At 44.6% G+C, this 16,944-nt stretch overlaps 1 protein-coding gene across 14 annotated transcripts in view; it reads left to right on the forward strand.

Annotated features, from left to right (window-relative positions):
• The first annotated feature begins 15,433 nt into the window (after positions 1 to 15,433).
• Positions 15,434 to 16,944, forward strand: part of KCNC2 (potassium voltage-gated channel subfamily C member 2) — a 100,772-nt gene continuing 99,261 nt past the window's right edge. For all 14 annotated transcript variants that reach the window (XM_032105489.1, XM_032105490.1, XM_032105476.1 and 11 more), the window contains exon 1: positions 15,434 to 16,162. In XM_032105489.1, coding sequence (XP_031961380.1) covers positions 15,530 to 16,162 — 633 coding nt within the window. In that variant the 5' untranslated portion in view covers positions 15,434 to 15,529. The remainder of the gene's footprint in view (positions 16,163 to 16,944) is intronic.

Genomic DNA, 16,944 nt, shown 5'->3' on the forward strand with positions numbered 1-16,944 from the left:
AACTGGATCAATGGGCTGAGGCCAATTGTATGAGGTTCAACAAGGCCAAGTGCCAGATCCTGCACTTGGGTCACAACAACCCCATGCAGCACTACAGGCTGGGGGCAGAGCGGCTGGAAAGTGGCCTGATGGAAAAGGACCTGGGGGTGCTGGTCAGCAGTGGCTGAACATGAGCCAATGTGTGCCCAGATGGCCAGGAATGGCATCCTGGCTTGGATCAGCAATAGTGTGGCCAGCAGGACCAGGGCAGTGATTGTTCCCCTGTACTGGGCACTGGTGAGGCCACACCTCAAGTCCTGTGTCCAGTTCTGGGCCCCTCACTACAAGAAGAACACTGAGGTGCTGGAGCATGTCCAGAGAAGGGCAACAGAGCTGGTCAAGGGTCTAAAGAGTAAGTCATATGAGGGGCAGCTGAGGGAGCTGTGGTTGTTTAGTGTGGGGAAAAGGAGGCTCAGAAGAGACCTTATCACTCTCTACAACCACCTGAAAGGAGTTTGTAGCCAGGTGGGGGTTGGCCTCTTCTCCCAGGTAACCAGCAGCAGGACAAGTGGGAATGGCCTCCCCAAGCTGCACAAGGGGAAGTTGAGATCGGACAACAGGAAAAAAATTTCACTGAAAGGATGATTAAACATTGGAACAGGCTACCCAGAGAGGTGGTGGAGTAATCATCTCTGGAAGTGTTCAAGGAATGACTTAGCACATGGTGGTGTTTGGTCAAAGGTTGGACTCTGTGATCTTGAAGGTCTTTTCCAACCTTAGTGATTCTGTGATCAGTTGTTGCCTCATAAGATGTGTTGACCATGGTGAATTTTTATTGGCATTCACAAAAGTCACTTTTATCTGTCCACGGTTTCTCATTGTCTAAACTTCAGATGGTGGCAAAGAATTCAAACCAAATTCTACCCATGGTTTGCCCACCATGCTTACCATGTAGAAAAGCACAGAAATTATTCAAACCAAGGTTTGTGGTGTCTGACTTTTCATTAAAAGTAGTATCAATACCCTGATTAATTGTGTTCTGACGTGCTCTTATTTACTTGTGAATATTTAATGAACCTGAATCCTTTTCTTTAATCAATGCTTTGTAGCTTTAAAACTTTCTGGAAATGTCTACTGGGTTTACTGCCTTTAAATGTATTTCAAACAACACTTTCTACATTTGCTACCTTTTTAAGAATTTCCCATGTTTTCCAAACTTGATTGTGTTCTTAGTTAAAGTGTGGTTCGCAAAGAAGATTCTTCACTGAAACTCACTGCTTAATAAACTAGTTGTCTGCATGCCACCATGACTTACACTTCTGCTAAAAAGTTTTAGCTATTTGCTGCAATTGAGAACATCAGAAGTGCATTATGGTGTGAATGTATTTTGTCCTATTAGATGTGCGGGCTCCCAGAAGACAAGTGGAAATTAGTTAAGTGATTTAACTCCTTATTCTTAAGGTCTGTAACTACTTCATGAACTGAATATGCACTGACACTGTAAGCTGGAATGTTAAGAGCACTTTGAAAAATCGAAGCACAGGAACACAGAGCAAAACCTCCAGTAGCTTCATTTTGCCTGCTAATGGAAATACGGCATCCCCACCAGGGATGGCTTTGTTGCTGAGAAGAGGCGTTTTTACTGATTCACGCTCAAAAACTCAATTCTCTTCCATAGGAGCCAGATGATCAAATTGTGTGCGTCTTTGTGGCCAGAACAACAAAAAAATTAAAAATGTATCTACTACTGTGTGTTAGTAGGGATGTGCTGTTTACTTTTGGAGTTTGGGTTTTTTGTTTTTATGGGCATTGGTTATTTGATTTCTTGGTTGGGGTTTTTTTGTTTGTATGTTTTGTTTTTTTATTGTGTGATGGGTTTTTTGTTGGTTTTTTTTTTTTCTTTTTTTGTGGTTTTATTTTTGGATTGGTTTGGTTTTGAGCATGCTATCTCTATATAGTAAAAAAGCCTAGAACTGATTTCTGATGTGTTGAAGAAAACAGGTAAGTTCCTGTGGCAGAAGAAAGGAAGGTAGAAAATCACATGCATTTTTTCCTTGATATTACTCCAACAGTTTATCCTTTTTCTTCATACTTAGCAATTTAGAGACTGAGATAGTTCAGTACTTGCTTTTCATGTTGTTAACCATCTTGTCTTTGAGAAGTTGAGTCAGAACTACTCTGTTGTAACCATCAGACATCTGCAGTGATGCAAGAGGTCTATTTAGGCTATTTGTTCCACTTGGCATGCCTTTTCCAACCCTGGTAGCCCTGGAGCTGTAGGCTTTGTGACTCTCTAAACCCTAACACTAACCCTAATGGTGGCTGGGGGCTGAGGCTGAGGTCCTCAGCATCCTGGATGGCCCAGATGAGGGGTCACAAAACTCACTTTGGGAGGAGCATGCTTTGGATGATAACTGCTTAACACTGCTTTATACTTCACATGGGGGAAACCCCATTCTGCTATAGTGAAGCACAGGTTATTATCAGTGGAAGCTAAAATAACAGCTTCAGAGACGTATCTTAAAGCAATTTTCCTTTTTTCTTACAACTTGTGTTGAGTAAGTGAACACTTAATCACTCCTGTGTCTAATTCTGGGATCCTATGATTTGTCTTGGCATGAATTAAGTCTTGCACTCACAGTGGTAAAATTATTGCCCTGAAGTAATTTCTTTTGACAATAGCATTTGCCTTGCAGATGCAGTGATTAACCGCAGGTTTCAGTTGTGAATACTGCAGTTGTTTTCATCCTCTAGACATACTTGAATGCTCTGCTCTCAATGTTTCATGACCAAAGGAAACAGCAACAGAAGTCAAGCCAGTGCTTTTATTTTTCCCTTAAAACAATCAATTTGGAAGTGACTGATGTAGCAACAAAATTTAAACCAAGTTATAATATTCTGCTTTTTATGGGTTTAATATGCTTTTGAGAGATATCTGTTCTAGGTATTATTGTTGCATAGAGCCAAGTAACCATAGGAAATAGGCACTCCAAATTATTTACTAAAACCAGTGCAGTGAGAAGGGAATCAGGTGTCACTACCAGATAATTAACTTTCCACATTCCTTGTGTTTCTTTTTTGATACTTTGTCCCCTGTTTGAGACTATGTGATTTCTAAGTTCTCTTTCCAATTTTATCTTGGTATGCCTCCAAACTTTTCTTTTGGGAGCATCGTTCTTGGAAATGAGATTCTTTAGTAACAGCCATAATGCTAAAATATGTTCAGAAATAAATCAAAATATAAAATAACATTCAGCAAGAGAAGTCTCTGGGCAAAAGGATAGGAGGGCAGATAAAAGCAAATAGTAGCTGCCAGGGCATTCCTAGTCTTTAATATTTTTTGTTCATTCATATCTTTTGACTTCCCTCTTCCTTCTGGAACACCAGTCATGAAGCAAAGCCTATCCTGTAGTATTGGTCAGTGTAAGTACTCTTCCTTCACATAAAGTCAGAAGAAATCTTTCTGGAAGAGATTTTACAAGGTCGTCTGCTCCATTATCCTGTGTTATCTGGAAAAAACCAGTTGTGGTGCTTTGTCATTTTTGATGGAGACTCTACCACATTCCCAGGTAATCTGTTCTACTGCTGTTAGACGTTGCCTGCTGATTGACCTGAATATTTCTTGCTATGGTTTAAGCTGATTACTGTTTCCACTATCCCATCCCTTCCTTATGTAACAGCTTTGAAAACTATTATTACATCCCCTTTGATCTCAAGTCTGCTAAATATGGCTGTTTAGGAAAATTGCATTAACTGGTCAGATTGAAGACCATTCTCATTTTTCTCCCATACGTGCCAATTGGTACATTCCTTGTGTTGAATTCAATGTTCTACATGAGGCACAGTGCTCTGGTTAAGGTCTTGCCAGTGAGGTACTCGCATTACAGTTCTTACTTTTAGTTCAGATATCTTTCCTCTCCTCTCTCTTTCCTTTCACAACAACCTGATTTTACTAAATATTTCTGACATTGTGATTTTAACTCACGAATTTTCTCAAGAACTGATTTTTCTTACATCATTTCAGTTAAAGTGAAATGGTGAAGTTGTGCCATGGTTTGAGATATGGGGAGATGTTCCTGCTGGAAAATCTGGCCTTGAGTGTCTCAGTTGTGTGGGAGCTTTGTGCTTTTGCTTCCTTTCAGGCTGCTAAGAGGCTTGCATCAGCTTTACCTGACCAGAAGTATTATTTCTCCTTCCTAGTTTTGCTTTGTAGGATACATGTCAGTGAAATCCACAGCACAAACATGGAATCTTTAATGGAAAATAAAGAAGAACCGAACCATTTTATTTTTTTAATTATTATTTTTTTAAGAGCAGGGGTAAGGGTAAAGGGAAGCCAAACCAAAACGTTAAGGTGTTTAACACCCTTTTTTCAGACACTGTATGTAAGTGGTCTCTTACACATTTAATAAATGTAATATGATTATGTATGCAGGTATTTATTAGAATAGGTTTTACCATTGCTTATTTTTGATACCAAATGAAAATGGAATATATGGAAAATATTTTCTCTGCTGAAAATATCTTTATTAGACTTTGAGATGTGTAGTAATCCCTGTTGCTGTCTGATGCATAGAAATTGTAGACAACCTTCAGTCTACAACTACTTTACTGTAATTCCCAAGCCAAAGCTTACTTCTCTACAATAGTCTTCAAAATGTAGGATGTCTATTATTTCCTGTCCTCTTTTTTCTCCTTTTACTTAAGTTAGGCTGCCTCTATCCTGGTGAAGTGAAAGGTTTTATTGAGTAAACATAGTGGAGAACTGCTGTTTCCAGGTGAGATTTTTCTTCATCCCCCTTGTCAACTTGCTACTATATTAATGTCTGCAGTGCCTTCCTCCTCCTCCCTGGTGAATTACCTACTGTTAATAATACATAAAACTGTGAACTTCCTTTCACCCTGAAGGAGCAGTCCACAAGGTTGCTTTAGACACTAGTCAGGATTATGTCAAGATTACTAACATTTTAGTATTCTTTTTGGCTTAATTGCATTTTTCTCTCACTAAAATGAAAGGAGTACTAAAAACTGTAGCTGTATTAGTTCCAAGTAAACATGGACTACAAGCTGTTCCTTTGCATTTTGACTTCAAAGATAGCCTTTTTGATAACTTGTTAGATTGAATTGCACTCTTGGGCTGTAGAGACTATTTGATAGCAGCGTGAATGTAGGCTGTGAAGTCTTAACTCATATCTATGAGCAATTTAAAGGTTGGAAAAAGATGGTTTTGGCACCTAAAAAATCAACCCAGAATGATGACAGCATAACGATACTCAGTTTAGACTGAGTTTGAATTGCTGTCTTGAGAAAAAGTGTTCAGAAGCATCAAACAAGAACTGGCATGGTAAGTGTCAGTTTAGTGATCTAATAAAATGTAAGTGGAGGCTGGTGTCATGTCTGTGCTTCTGGAAATGCTTTACGTCCACTCTATACCATGAAACTGATTGTCCTGTTGTCAAAACAGGATGTGGAGATGCTTTTCCCTTAGGAGAGGTGATGAACCATAGTCCTTCTTGCCCATCTGTATTCTTGAATGTATTTTGCCAAAGAGAAGGCCTGGGTGGCTGTAGGGTGGGACCTGGCACATGGAACCTCCTAAGATATTTTCAAAATTAATATTAAAAGCCTAAGCCAATGAGTTATTAAAAAATGTAAATGAACCTGATAAGCAGTGGTCTTTTTTCCCCCCCAAGATTAGCATAATATTCACGTTAATTATGATACTGCTAGGTTTTAAATTAGAGCTTCCTTTTATGGAGGAGGAGTAGCAATCTTTTAGTCACAGTAGTGGGAGAAACTTAAAGGTATACTTAAGCTGGCAGCTCTGCTCTCAGAGCATCTCTTTTTGCATTTTTTCTTCTACTCTGCCTCCCCTTTTGATGCTGAATCTTTTTGAGCTGGGACATGTCAGTGACTGTTTCATTAATGTGCTTTCTAGCTTTGAAGAGCCTAAAAAATGCGTCATGGCCTGAACTGGGCACAATGCACACTACTACACTGGGATATAATCCTTGCCTCAGAAAATGTAAAATATGAGTTGGAAAAAGGTATGAGAGCAGGAAGAGATGAGAATGGGAGACAGGGAATACTATGTTAATGATACAAACAGCTCACATTTAATGTAATGACAAATATCTCTGATTGCATCTTGCTTAACAAGTACCTATGGCAGCAATTTGTAGAATGAAAAGTCAGAGCAAATCTTCAACTCTGCATAGGCTAGCAAAAACACTAAGGTAGGTCCCTAGAGATAGGTAGGGGTTTAAAATATTATGAGGATTTTCTTTGTTCAGGTGATTCCAAGCAGGTCTTTAGAATCCATTCTTTTTTAGAGAGGTCTTTTAAATCTCCCATGTGATACTTCCTGGCTTCATAAAGTTTTATAAAAAAAACAGTTGTTACATGATATGAGAATGCTTCTTCCATTTTGACAGTCAACATTTGGAAAAAAAATCTAATAGGAAGGATTTTGTTGGTTTTGTATGTGTGCTGTTGAGAAAAAGTAGATGAAAACCTGAGTGCAACACAATGACAGTAAGGGACTTCCCCATGCATGCCTTGCCAGCAGCTGTCTTGCATATTTAAATGGTGTTCCTCACTACAGTGATGGCAGATTGACTCCTGTCTCTCTGCCAGTCCTTTTAAAGGCCGAATTGCAAGCTAAGTAGAAGGGCGAAAGTTACAAAACTGACACCTTGAACTCCCACCACAGGTTGATAGGAAGTTTGTACCCATGCTGTAGCATATGCACTGTGATCTTGAAGTGAAAATGTCTTCTTAAAAAGGGGTATTAAACTCTCAGGACATTTTAGCCTGCATGCTTTCAAGCTGTAGGGAGATGGAGGTGTTACAGCAACCCATTCTCAAGAAAATGGTATCATGAGTGTTAGTGGCAGTCTCGGTTAGTCCCTGGCAGGAGTGTGCTGCTTTAGGCAGCTGCTTTACGGTACCTCTGTTGTGCTGTCACACTCTTTAGCCTGCCTGCTTATTCCAATGAAAAAGCAGACTGTTCCAGAACTTTAAGGCACATATCATTCTCTTTCTGAATATGTAAAAGTTTAGGGAAATCACCATAGCTACAGTGACTAGCAAAAGAGAAGCGCGTGTTCACTCTTCCTGTGGGACACAGATGCTAGAGGTTGGTTGCTAACCTATGACATTCCCCATTTCCCCGTTTCTGTAGTTGGACAGATCAGATCAGTCCAGGAGCTACCACCTGTCTCTGTTCTGGGTTCCCACTGCAAGAGGTATGCAAGGCCTCAGACAAGACTGCTGGCGCCCTGATGGCCCCATTCCTTCAGTCCAGGCGCATCTCTCCACATCTCCACTTACACCCATGTGCACAGGACAGGTAGGTGGCTGGGGCTGGTGTTTTGTTTGTTGTGTTGTACCTCCCAGCCCAGGTGGTGTGCTCAACAGTATCTGCTGCAACAGCAGCCCCTGAACCTGTGCCTACCCCTGCCTTGCTCCAAACCAGCTCTTTTTTTTCTTTTTAAGGAAGGAATACTTCTTCTAGAGCATTGCAATTCAGAACAAATTGGGAAAAGGTCTCAAGGGTATCGAATGTTGCTGAAATGATCAGCGTGGACATGGCATGTTCTCTGACAACTAAGTGTAACAGTCGATGTGACCAATGTGGTTTTACTCTGTGGCTAAGTAAATTATCTAACTTGTTCAAAGACATATGGAGAAACCTGCAGTTTTACAACCTTGTATTATTTTTCTAATGCTAAGAAGGGCTGCTAACTCACAGTTAGGCTGTTTCTGCCAAGACTTCCTACCTCAGCATGACCTTGCACAGCTGTTTAAGGCTCACTGGCACCTTGTCTCTGAGGAGGAAATGCTGATGATGCTACCTGCAATGGATCTGGTGTTTCCTGTCTGGCTCTCCCCTGTCTGATGGGGTAATGACTCCAGTTTATGGGTCATAGCAGAAATCTGTAGCAGCACCTCTAACTTTGGCAAGTGAGACCGAAGCACAAGCAGAGAAGCAGTGTTTATCCCTTGAGAATACTGTTCTGTTTCCATGGCAGTAGACAGCTCAGTCCAGATTTGGGCAATGTTGTCTGCAAAGTAGCATGAAAAAAAATTAGGAGAGGAAAAACTTGACTGCAGCTGAATGGAGGCAGTCAAAATTAATAAGCTTGCATACACTGAGATTGGGTCTGCTATATGAGACTGCAGAGACTAAGTAGAAACCTCTTTGCTTCCTGCATTGCTCAGGCATCTGATTGCAAATCTGCCTCAGTCAATGATGCTCTGTGGGAGACTTGTGTGCCTTGAACTCTTGGAGTTGCCTTTCTAACAGTAAACTATAGCTACTCACAGTGGGAAGACAAAAGGGTTGCAAACAAAAGTATTAAACTGAATCAATAGTAGAAAGTTATTGTTACAAAGTATCTTCTAAACACTGATAATCAATTCCATTGCTGTTGCTTCAGGGCTGCCTCAATGATCATCAGTGCAAACATCTTCAGGAGATCTATTAAAGCATATCCCTGCATTCTTGGGGCATGTGTATTATGGTTTCTTCCTAAAAATAAATGAAAAGAATGGAGATTGCTAGTCATGGGAAGGAGGAAGATGATGGACGAGGTTTCCAGTTGAACTTCAGTGAAACACAGAAACTAGGTGTAACAATGCCAGTCACCTGAAAACCTCTGTAGTCCTTATAATGTGTTTCCATTGATTTTGGTGGCATGTGAAGGAGGGTGTGCTGACTTCCTCAAATAAATCCCTGTCATATGTGGATTATGTATTAGATTTGAACTGATTTTAGAAGATAAGTAGAAGTTAGCATTAACTGAAACATGAGACTTTTTCCAGAATATTTTATTGAATGGACCTAATCTTTTGAAAACACAGACTAGCTGCTCAATAACAGTTTGAATATCAATTAGGTAGTAGATAGAGTGTATGGCTGGATGATAGATAATATAATTTACCAAAATAAAAGTGTAAAGGTCTCTTTTCCTTTTCTTTTTCCCTAGGACTCAAATTATGTCCAAGTCAGTTTGATCACTTCAAAGACTTAGAAACTAAATATCACTTTAAATTTCTTTGCAAGGTTGTTTAGTGGTACATATACTGTCCTCCTGTAAATTGGCTGTTTCTTAGTACAGTCTTTGTCGGTGAAATGGAAATGACAGATGTTTCAGAGCAAATTGTGTTATAGATGTTTTTGTTTTGTTTAGGGTTGTTGTTGTTGTGGTTGGTTTGGGTTTTTTTGGTCTCTTTTCTAAAGAGACTTCTAAAATTACATAATAAGACACTTCTGTTTAGACAAGTTTAGTTCTTTCAGGGCACACTCTTCTGTAGCTGAAGAAACCTAATTGTCCTGCAATCTAGGTGATCATTTATTATTTATATTATGTGAATGATTAAGACTTGCAACCAGATGAGGCCCTCATTATACTAGCACAAAGTTTTATTATTGATATGTTGCACTAAAACTTTAGTTAAAATAAATGAGAAGGATAAAAAATAGAAAATCACTGAAATTTGAGGAGTAGAAATTTGAGGAGTAGAATTTCCCAAAATTTTCATGAGACTGCCAGGAAACAGAAGCCAAGTTGGTGAAGGCTACCTCAGCTGTGCTGGCCATGCTGTAAGACAAGATACGTGGCTATGGCATTTCCCCATTTTCCATCTCTCTGAGCTTTCTGAATAGAAGTGGAAAGCTTTATTCCTTTTGAATGAGGAAAGCTTGTACCCGAGAGCTGTTTGGAGACACTGCATTCATTTTCCTGTCTCTTGGGACTCTGTATGCTTGACTAGGACATTCCAAGTCCTTTTTCTTTCAGTCTCTGTAAGTACTAAGAGCACCTAAAAGAAGCTCAGGCCTATTTACATTCTACTTGAACTAAGGAGCGAATGCCTGTTGAGGAGCTCAGTATCATTCTCACTGCCTAATGAGTCCTTACAAAGACACTGCCTTGCTGGGAGGTGGCAGACCCCCAGAAGTGGCATCATGTGCTGGCAAGCTGAGAGTGAGAAAACACATCACTGACCTTTACCTGAAATCGAAGGAAATTTTCAGGGTAGATCAAAAATTCATTTCAACTATTTTAGCACTGGGCACTAAAAAATGTAAGTGTGGACAGAGCCTGAGGCAATACCTCCTTTTATAAGCAGAATGCAATATCCTAAAGCTGTTGAGAAATCTGCATCCCACAAATGTGAATCAGCGCTGATGAAGCTCCTTGAATCACAGCAGAAACAGGTGAGTAATCCTGCCTTCCACCATCTTGCATTGCTAATACCTCTGGCATTAGTAATGGGGGGAACAAAGGGCACCCCAGGGTCATGAGGAAAAAAGGCAGTGACTAGAAGATTCTGGTGAGGTCGACATTTGGGCAAAGGCCATGTGTGATCTACCCCTGATCTAAAGGAACTGTGGAATCAAAAGTGGATGGTGACAGTTTCTAAGGGAGAAGCAGGTGAGAGCAGGTACCCACCTGTGAGAACAGGTACTTTGGATCTGGAAGTTTATGAGCCTGGAGGATGTGATCTATTGGAAAGGCTGCACCTGCATTGTATGAGTGTTCTTGCAGCATCACAGGCAAAACAATCCTGAGGTGGGGGATTTTCACCTTGAACGCACCAACCTCTCCCTTTCTTTTGAAGAGAGAAACCCAAAGCCTGTTTCAATGTACATGCACTTGAGAATTCCATCCCCACCACTAGGGAAGGCAAAGATTTAACCATGTAGCCTGGTTCATACTGGGGATTCCTAATTAGGCAGTGCAATTAGTGTTCACCTGGGTTTTTTTCTACTGTGTCTTGTCCCTTCTCAGGAGACCCCAATCTTGGGTTCACTATTTTTAATTTTCTTGATAAATGTAATATACAAGGACCTTTTCCAGTTTTTCGCTTTTTAATGAGAGACACCACATTCCTCAGAATTTCACAAGGAGCTGAAATTTGGAGAAAGGCATATGAAGCACACCTGTCTGTATAAAGCCTCTCATACAGAGAAGTCCTGTGTGCTAGTGTGGGACTAAGAATAGGCTGACTTCATCATAGCTTTCAAATTTTGTACCTCTGTCTTGTCCAATCTTACTTTTATTTATATTTCTCTACAATAAGACTTTTTTTTCAATAATTCTGTTATTGATCCAACCAAGCTTATATCTCAACTCCATTAACTAAAAATGCAATCCTGCACTGGAATTTAAAAATAATGACAACTTTCTGCTAACTTTGTCTTGAGATTCATCCAATTTAACTACACCATGTCTCCTTACACTTCTAGTTCAGAGATGTTTACTCAAGTTATTAATTCAGCATTTTTTGCAGTTTCAGAGTAGGACTCTGACAGATCATCAGACTGATCACCAGTGTACTGCAGTATAATGTGGCTGCCATGTTCTGCAAGATGCGTAATGAATTAGTACATGTAATTGTAAATACTAGAGAGGATTATAAATAATAAGGGAAAATAGAAAAATACATGAAAGAAACAAATAGAAGCTTAATAAAATGTTAATGACAGTGGATTTTTAATATAATTAGTTAATTTAGTGAATAATCAGCTAAATTGATATAAGTAGATCATATTTTATCTTTTGCACTGTCTTCAGTCATAATTTTTGATTACAAAATTGATTTTTTTCCCAATTACAACATCATATGAGTAATATGAAATAGTGATCTGTAGTAGAAAAACTTGGTGGCTTCAACATCTTATGTCCTCCCTAGGATGGCAGATGTTATCTTGCCAGGTTAACCTTCCCAGGGACCCACTAGTTAACAGGGACAGACCTCCTCCAGAAGGTGATTCAGAGCATGCCTTTAGCTGAGGCACACTGTGTTTGTCCTCAAACTTGCTTTCCTTTAGCACCAGTCCTTTCTTCCATTTACTCTTGTTGTTAGACAGCTGGTAATCCAATGACTTTGCATTACAGTACTCAAGGTTGCACAAAGGATGATTGCTCCTACTAAGTAAAATGCTCATTTGCCTTGGGTTTCTCATAGTGATCCTTATATCTAATTTTATTGCTTTGCTGGTTAAAACCATAACATAGGACCTTTCCCTTTGTAAAGGAATTATTAGCCAGCAGGGAAAATCGGTTATGCATTGCTCAGTATCACTCAGTTCCTCAAATAAAGTCTCAAATTCTGAGCTACAGAAATGTTTCCACTTATCTTCTAAATGAATATGTTTGAGCATGTGTGTAAATAGTTTTAGAGTTTGTTGGGGTTTTTTCCCCCTTTGCAGACATATTTCACGGTAAGATTCACTTAGCAGACACATTTCTCTCCCTTACATATGTTTCATGCTTTCACTCTTACTGGAAGCACTGAGGAGTGCAAAAATTCAGGTCAAACTCTTGTAGGGAGGAAATGAATTAATAAATGTCACTATGTCTATGTAGAATATTGTGATTCAAGAAAATTTCAGCCCTGGAAAATCAACATCTAACATAATTTCATCCTTCATTGAGAAGTCTGCCACATGATGAAACTACAAGGAAGAATGACACACAGAGAAATTAACAGCATTATATTTAGTGTTATTGAAAGTGAAAATTTTTATATGACTGAAGGACTGTTATATTCTGGAAGAGACCATTCCTTTTCTTGCCTATTGAAAAAATTCTTTCTGTTGCGTATTCTTTCCATGCAATAAAACCCCCTGCGTGCTTCACAAGTCTGAAGTGTCAAGAGGTTGCTCATAATACCTGCCTGCTTCATGGCAATGGCATTCCAGGTATGACTGTAAGGATTTTGTTTATGAGATACCATCCTTGTTAGTCTTAGGTTTCTTAGGATGTTGGGTGGGTTGTGAGGGGTTTTTTGGGGGTGGGTAGCAGGGCTGGGCTTAGGGGGGAGGTTGTTGATTTTGTTATTGTTGGGGTTTTTGTAGTAGTTTGTGTGTTTTGTTTTTGTTCTGGAGGGGTCGGCTTGTCTTGTAATTTGAGCACAGTGGCAGTTCAGAAGGAAGTCCTGGTACTCTGATGACACAGTTTGTGTAGTGTTTTGGCAGCTACTGCCACCCTATGGTTTTCCATAATGGATGAATGCTGCAGAGCTTTAATGTGTTGCATTTCTCCAGAAACCTGTTTTAGGTCAGAGAGAAGACAATGAATATTCCTTTTGTCTTACTCCCTCCTTCTCTATGTCCCCTTTTCAGAAAAATCCCATCTGCAAAGAAAATCAAATATGGCATGAGAGGCCATAGGTGGCATTAGGATGGCAGAATCTTTTCCACTCTTTTTACAACTATGTCATTGAATATTAATTTTGGTTCCAAGGGTTCTCACTAACTGATTATATCCACTTTGGCAGGATAGATTTTGCTCTTTTTTTTTTTAGGAACTTCAAAATGTACATCTGGAGAAAGCTTGCAAAACCCATTTCTTAAAGTTGCTGCTGCTTTGGGAGCCTGTGTTTACATCATGGATGCCACATATAGACAGATCTGGGTTAAAGCAATCTGGTCTAAGCAGAGTGTCCTCTGAGCATTGCTTCCAGCAGAGCTTTGCCCTCCAGACGCCAGCAAGTGCCCAGCCGAAGGCTCTGATGCGGAAAGAGGACGTTTCAGATACCATTATTCCACTCATTGCCCTCCTTCAGGCCAGGGAATACCCTTTGCGTGGAGGAAGACTTTCTTTTCTTTTGAGGAAGCAGCAAGAGGGATCACCCCTCATGTTGTATATCTTCTCTTTGGGGCTGGAAGCTTCTTTCCCTTTGACCAACCCAGCTGAAACCAAGCATCACTGTAGGTTGTCGAAAATAACTCAGCTGGCTTGGAGGCAGAGATATTGGACTCTCTCACATACTATAGTGCACAGGCATTGGTTTTCCTCATATATTATTGGGGACTCTCAAGTTCCATCCCCTCTGCCACACCCAACCTCAAATCTATGCAGTGCACGAAGTCTGAAGTGCACCTACTGCTCTTTATTTTTCCTAGCTGACATGGAAATCGGATCCCTCTCGTTGAGCCGGCTCCCCAACCCCCGCTGCCGGCCCGCGCAGGAGCTGGCTCTGGGGGCTCCCCCGGCACCCTGCGCATTCCCTGCCCCGCCCGCCGGGGCTGTGCGGGCGCTCTGTGACCCTCTCCTGGGGGCTGAGCAGCTCCTCTCCCCAGTCACCTGTAGCTAGCGCTGATTTTTCTGCATTCCTCCAAAAAATATCTATTCTCAGCCCCGATCCCTTCCCGCGTGTTTTACTTGAGTGAACCAAATGTCCGTGTATCAGGAGCGGAGGCGGTGTTGCCTTTTTCGGAAAGATGCGGTGTTTGTTTTCGCTGTCGCCTCCCTGCGTCCCCCAGGCTGGTAGCGCGGGACCGGAGGGGTGCGGAGGGCCGGCTCGGCTGCCCCTGCCCCCGCCCCGGGGAGGAGCTCCGGCCCCAAATGAGGTACGATTTCACCTTTGGATTCGTCTTCCCGGAGCACCACTGGAATTGCGGCCGTCCCGGTCCCCTGTGCGCCCCGGCCCCCCGCTCGTGGCTCTGCGCTTCGCCGGTGGTCCCCGCTCCCAGCCCCGACGCGGAACGGCCGCATCCCCCCTTGTAAAATGAGGGGAGCGGGATCTCCGCGCGGGCGGTGGGAGCCGCTGTTACGCCTGTCGGAGTTGAGCATGGAGGGAGGCGAAACAGCCACCTGAACGCGGAGAAACACCCGAACCGACAACAAGTAGTCTCGCCTGGCAGGGCGGCACGGAGAGCGGCAGGGGCCGGAGCCCGCCCGGGAAGAGAAGCCGCCGTCGCTCCTCCGGCAAAGGTACCGGCGAGAGGGACCCGCGGGGCTGGCGGGGGAGCGGGAGGGACCCGCGGCGGCGCTGATCCCACCTGCCCTTCCCCGAGATGCGCGCTCGCCTTCGTGATTTGTCTGAGAAAGTAGCGAGCCGAGCTCCACGAATACAGCTTTTCTCGGAGTGTGCCTGCTGCCTGCTTTTATGGGGGGCTTGGTATTTCTTCCTAAAAAGCAACCTTTTCCTCCCTCCCACAGTGGGGTTGGGGGGGGAGCACAGAAAAATATTTAAGCCTTCTTTTTTCCCCCTCGTTAAGCTGTTAGGATAATAAAAGATAGATGCCCATTAAATAATTAACCGTACACTTTCTGTTTCATCAGCTCTGTTCACACAGCCCCCTGAGGGAGAAGGGGGTGGGGACGGTGGTGGATCCGTACGCGGTGGAAGCAGCAGCAGTGCCATTTCGGTAGCCTGCTTCCAGGGGAAGCGGGAGACAGCCCGGAGCTGTCCCCGGAGCGGGCAGGCGGCACAGCCCTCCGCGGAGGAGCGTGCGGAGCTGGCCGGCGGTGGGTGGCGGGGCGGGGCGGGCCGGGAGGGCTCTCCCCGGAGTGCAGGTTCGCAGGAGATCTTGGGAGGGGTCTGGGACAGGCCGTGACCGCGGGGAATAGCCCTCCTACGGTGGTGCCTGGAGGGCTTCTCCTCGATTTCTTCTGTTTGCGTTTAAGGCAGAAGCTCGTTCCCCGCGGACCTGCCGGCGACCGGCTGCCCCCCGCCCAGCGACCGGCGCGCCCCCCTCCCAATCCCCGCCGCCGCCTCCCGCGCTCTCCCCAGTCATGTCCCACCCGGAGCGATGGGGAAGCTCGAGGACAACGAGAGGGTGATCCTCAACGTGGGGGGCACGCGGCACGAGACCTACCGCAGCACCCTGAAGACCCTGCCGGGGACCCGCCTGGCTCTGCTCGCCTGCGAGTCCCAGAGCGAGTCCCCGGGCGGCGAGGAGCCGCCGCCGCCCCCCAACCCGCCGCCGCCTCCGGCGGGCGGCTGCCCCGAGCCCGGCAGCGGCTGCAGCCCCCGGGGCAGCGGCGGCGCCAGCGAGTTTTTCTTCGACCGGCACCCAGGGGTCTTCGCCTATGTACTCAACTACTACCGCACCGGCAAGCTGCACTGCCCCGCCGACGTCTGCGGGCCGCTCTTCGAGGAGGAGCTGGCCTTCTGGGGCATCGACGAGACCGACGTGGAGCCCTGCTGCTGGATGACCTACCGCCAGCACCGCGACGCCGAGGAGGCCCTCGACATCTTCGAGGCACCCGACCTGCTGACGGGCGAGCCGCCCCCCGACGGCGACGACGACGACCTGGCCGCCAAGAGACTGGGCATCGAGGACGTGGGGGCGGCCGCCGAGGGCAAGGGCGGGCGCTGGCGGCGGCTGCAGCCCCGTGTCTGGGCGCTCTTCGAGGACCCTTACTCCTCCCGCGCCGCCAGGGTAAGCGCCGCCGGCCGGCGCTCCCACCGGCGGCTGGGGAGGCCGAGGGGCTGCCGGGGTCCCCTGATCGGGAGTCGGCATCACCGGGAAGCTCGCCCCGCTTGGGGTGTGCGTGCAGAAGTGATGCTTTGGTGGGCCACTGCAAGGGGGGGCATCGGTCCGCGTGGGGTGGTGATGCGTGTCCCCTCCACATCTGCAGGCAATGTCAGGCACCACGGGGGTCCCGCTGTGCCAGCATCCTCCCCATGGGAGTGTACGTGGGGTGAGGTGGGAGCTGTGCTCCCAGAAGCCTGCAAGGGAGCCACGGTCACCCCCCTAGCCTGTGTGGGGGTGTGGAGGGGGTGACTCACTGATGGACCTGTTTGTGTGTAGGTGTGAGCAGGAACAGCCCCAAGGCACCCTCATCTGCCCGGAGCACCTGCATGAAGGTGCGTTTGGGGCCGGGGCAGCTGGCCTGAGGTCTCGTGTTTGGGGTCAGGTGGTGACAGCGACACGGGAGAGCGACCTCAGTCCTTTCTGAGCTTTGCTCTGTCTGCACTGGTAGGTGATCCTGGTTCAACAAAGTAAATGCGACAGGGGGTCACCCTGGCTCTTCCTCCATTGATTTCTCAGGGTGACCCTGACTGGCTCAGTGACTGAGGGTCTGGGGATAAGACAGTAAATGATCGAACTGACTTCCTCTTATTTAGATAGGGGTTTTAGATTTTGGTGCTCACTACTTCATACTTTGATGACTTGGATTTTAGTTCTGTCTTTTTGTTGCAGTCATCAGTGGTGATGCG

The sequence above is a fragment of the Corvus moneduloides genome, chromosome 4 (genome assembly GCF_009650955.1).
Source record: "Corvus moneduloides isolate bCorMon1 chromosome 4, bCorMon1.pri, whole genome shotgun sequence".
NCBI classification, from domain to species: Eukaryota; Metazoa; Chordata; class Aves; order Passeriformes; family Corvidae; genus Corvus; species Corvus moneduloides.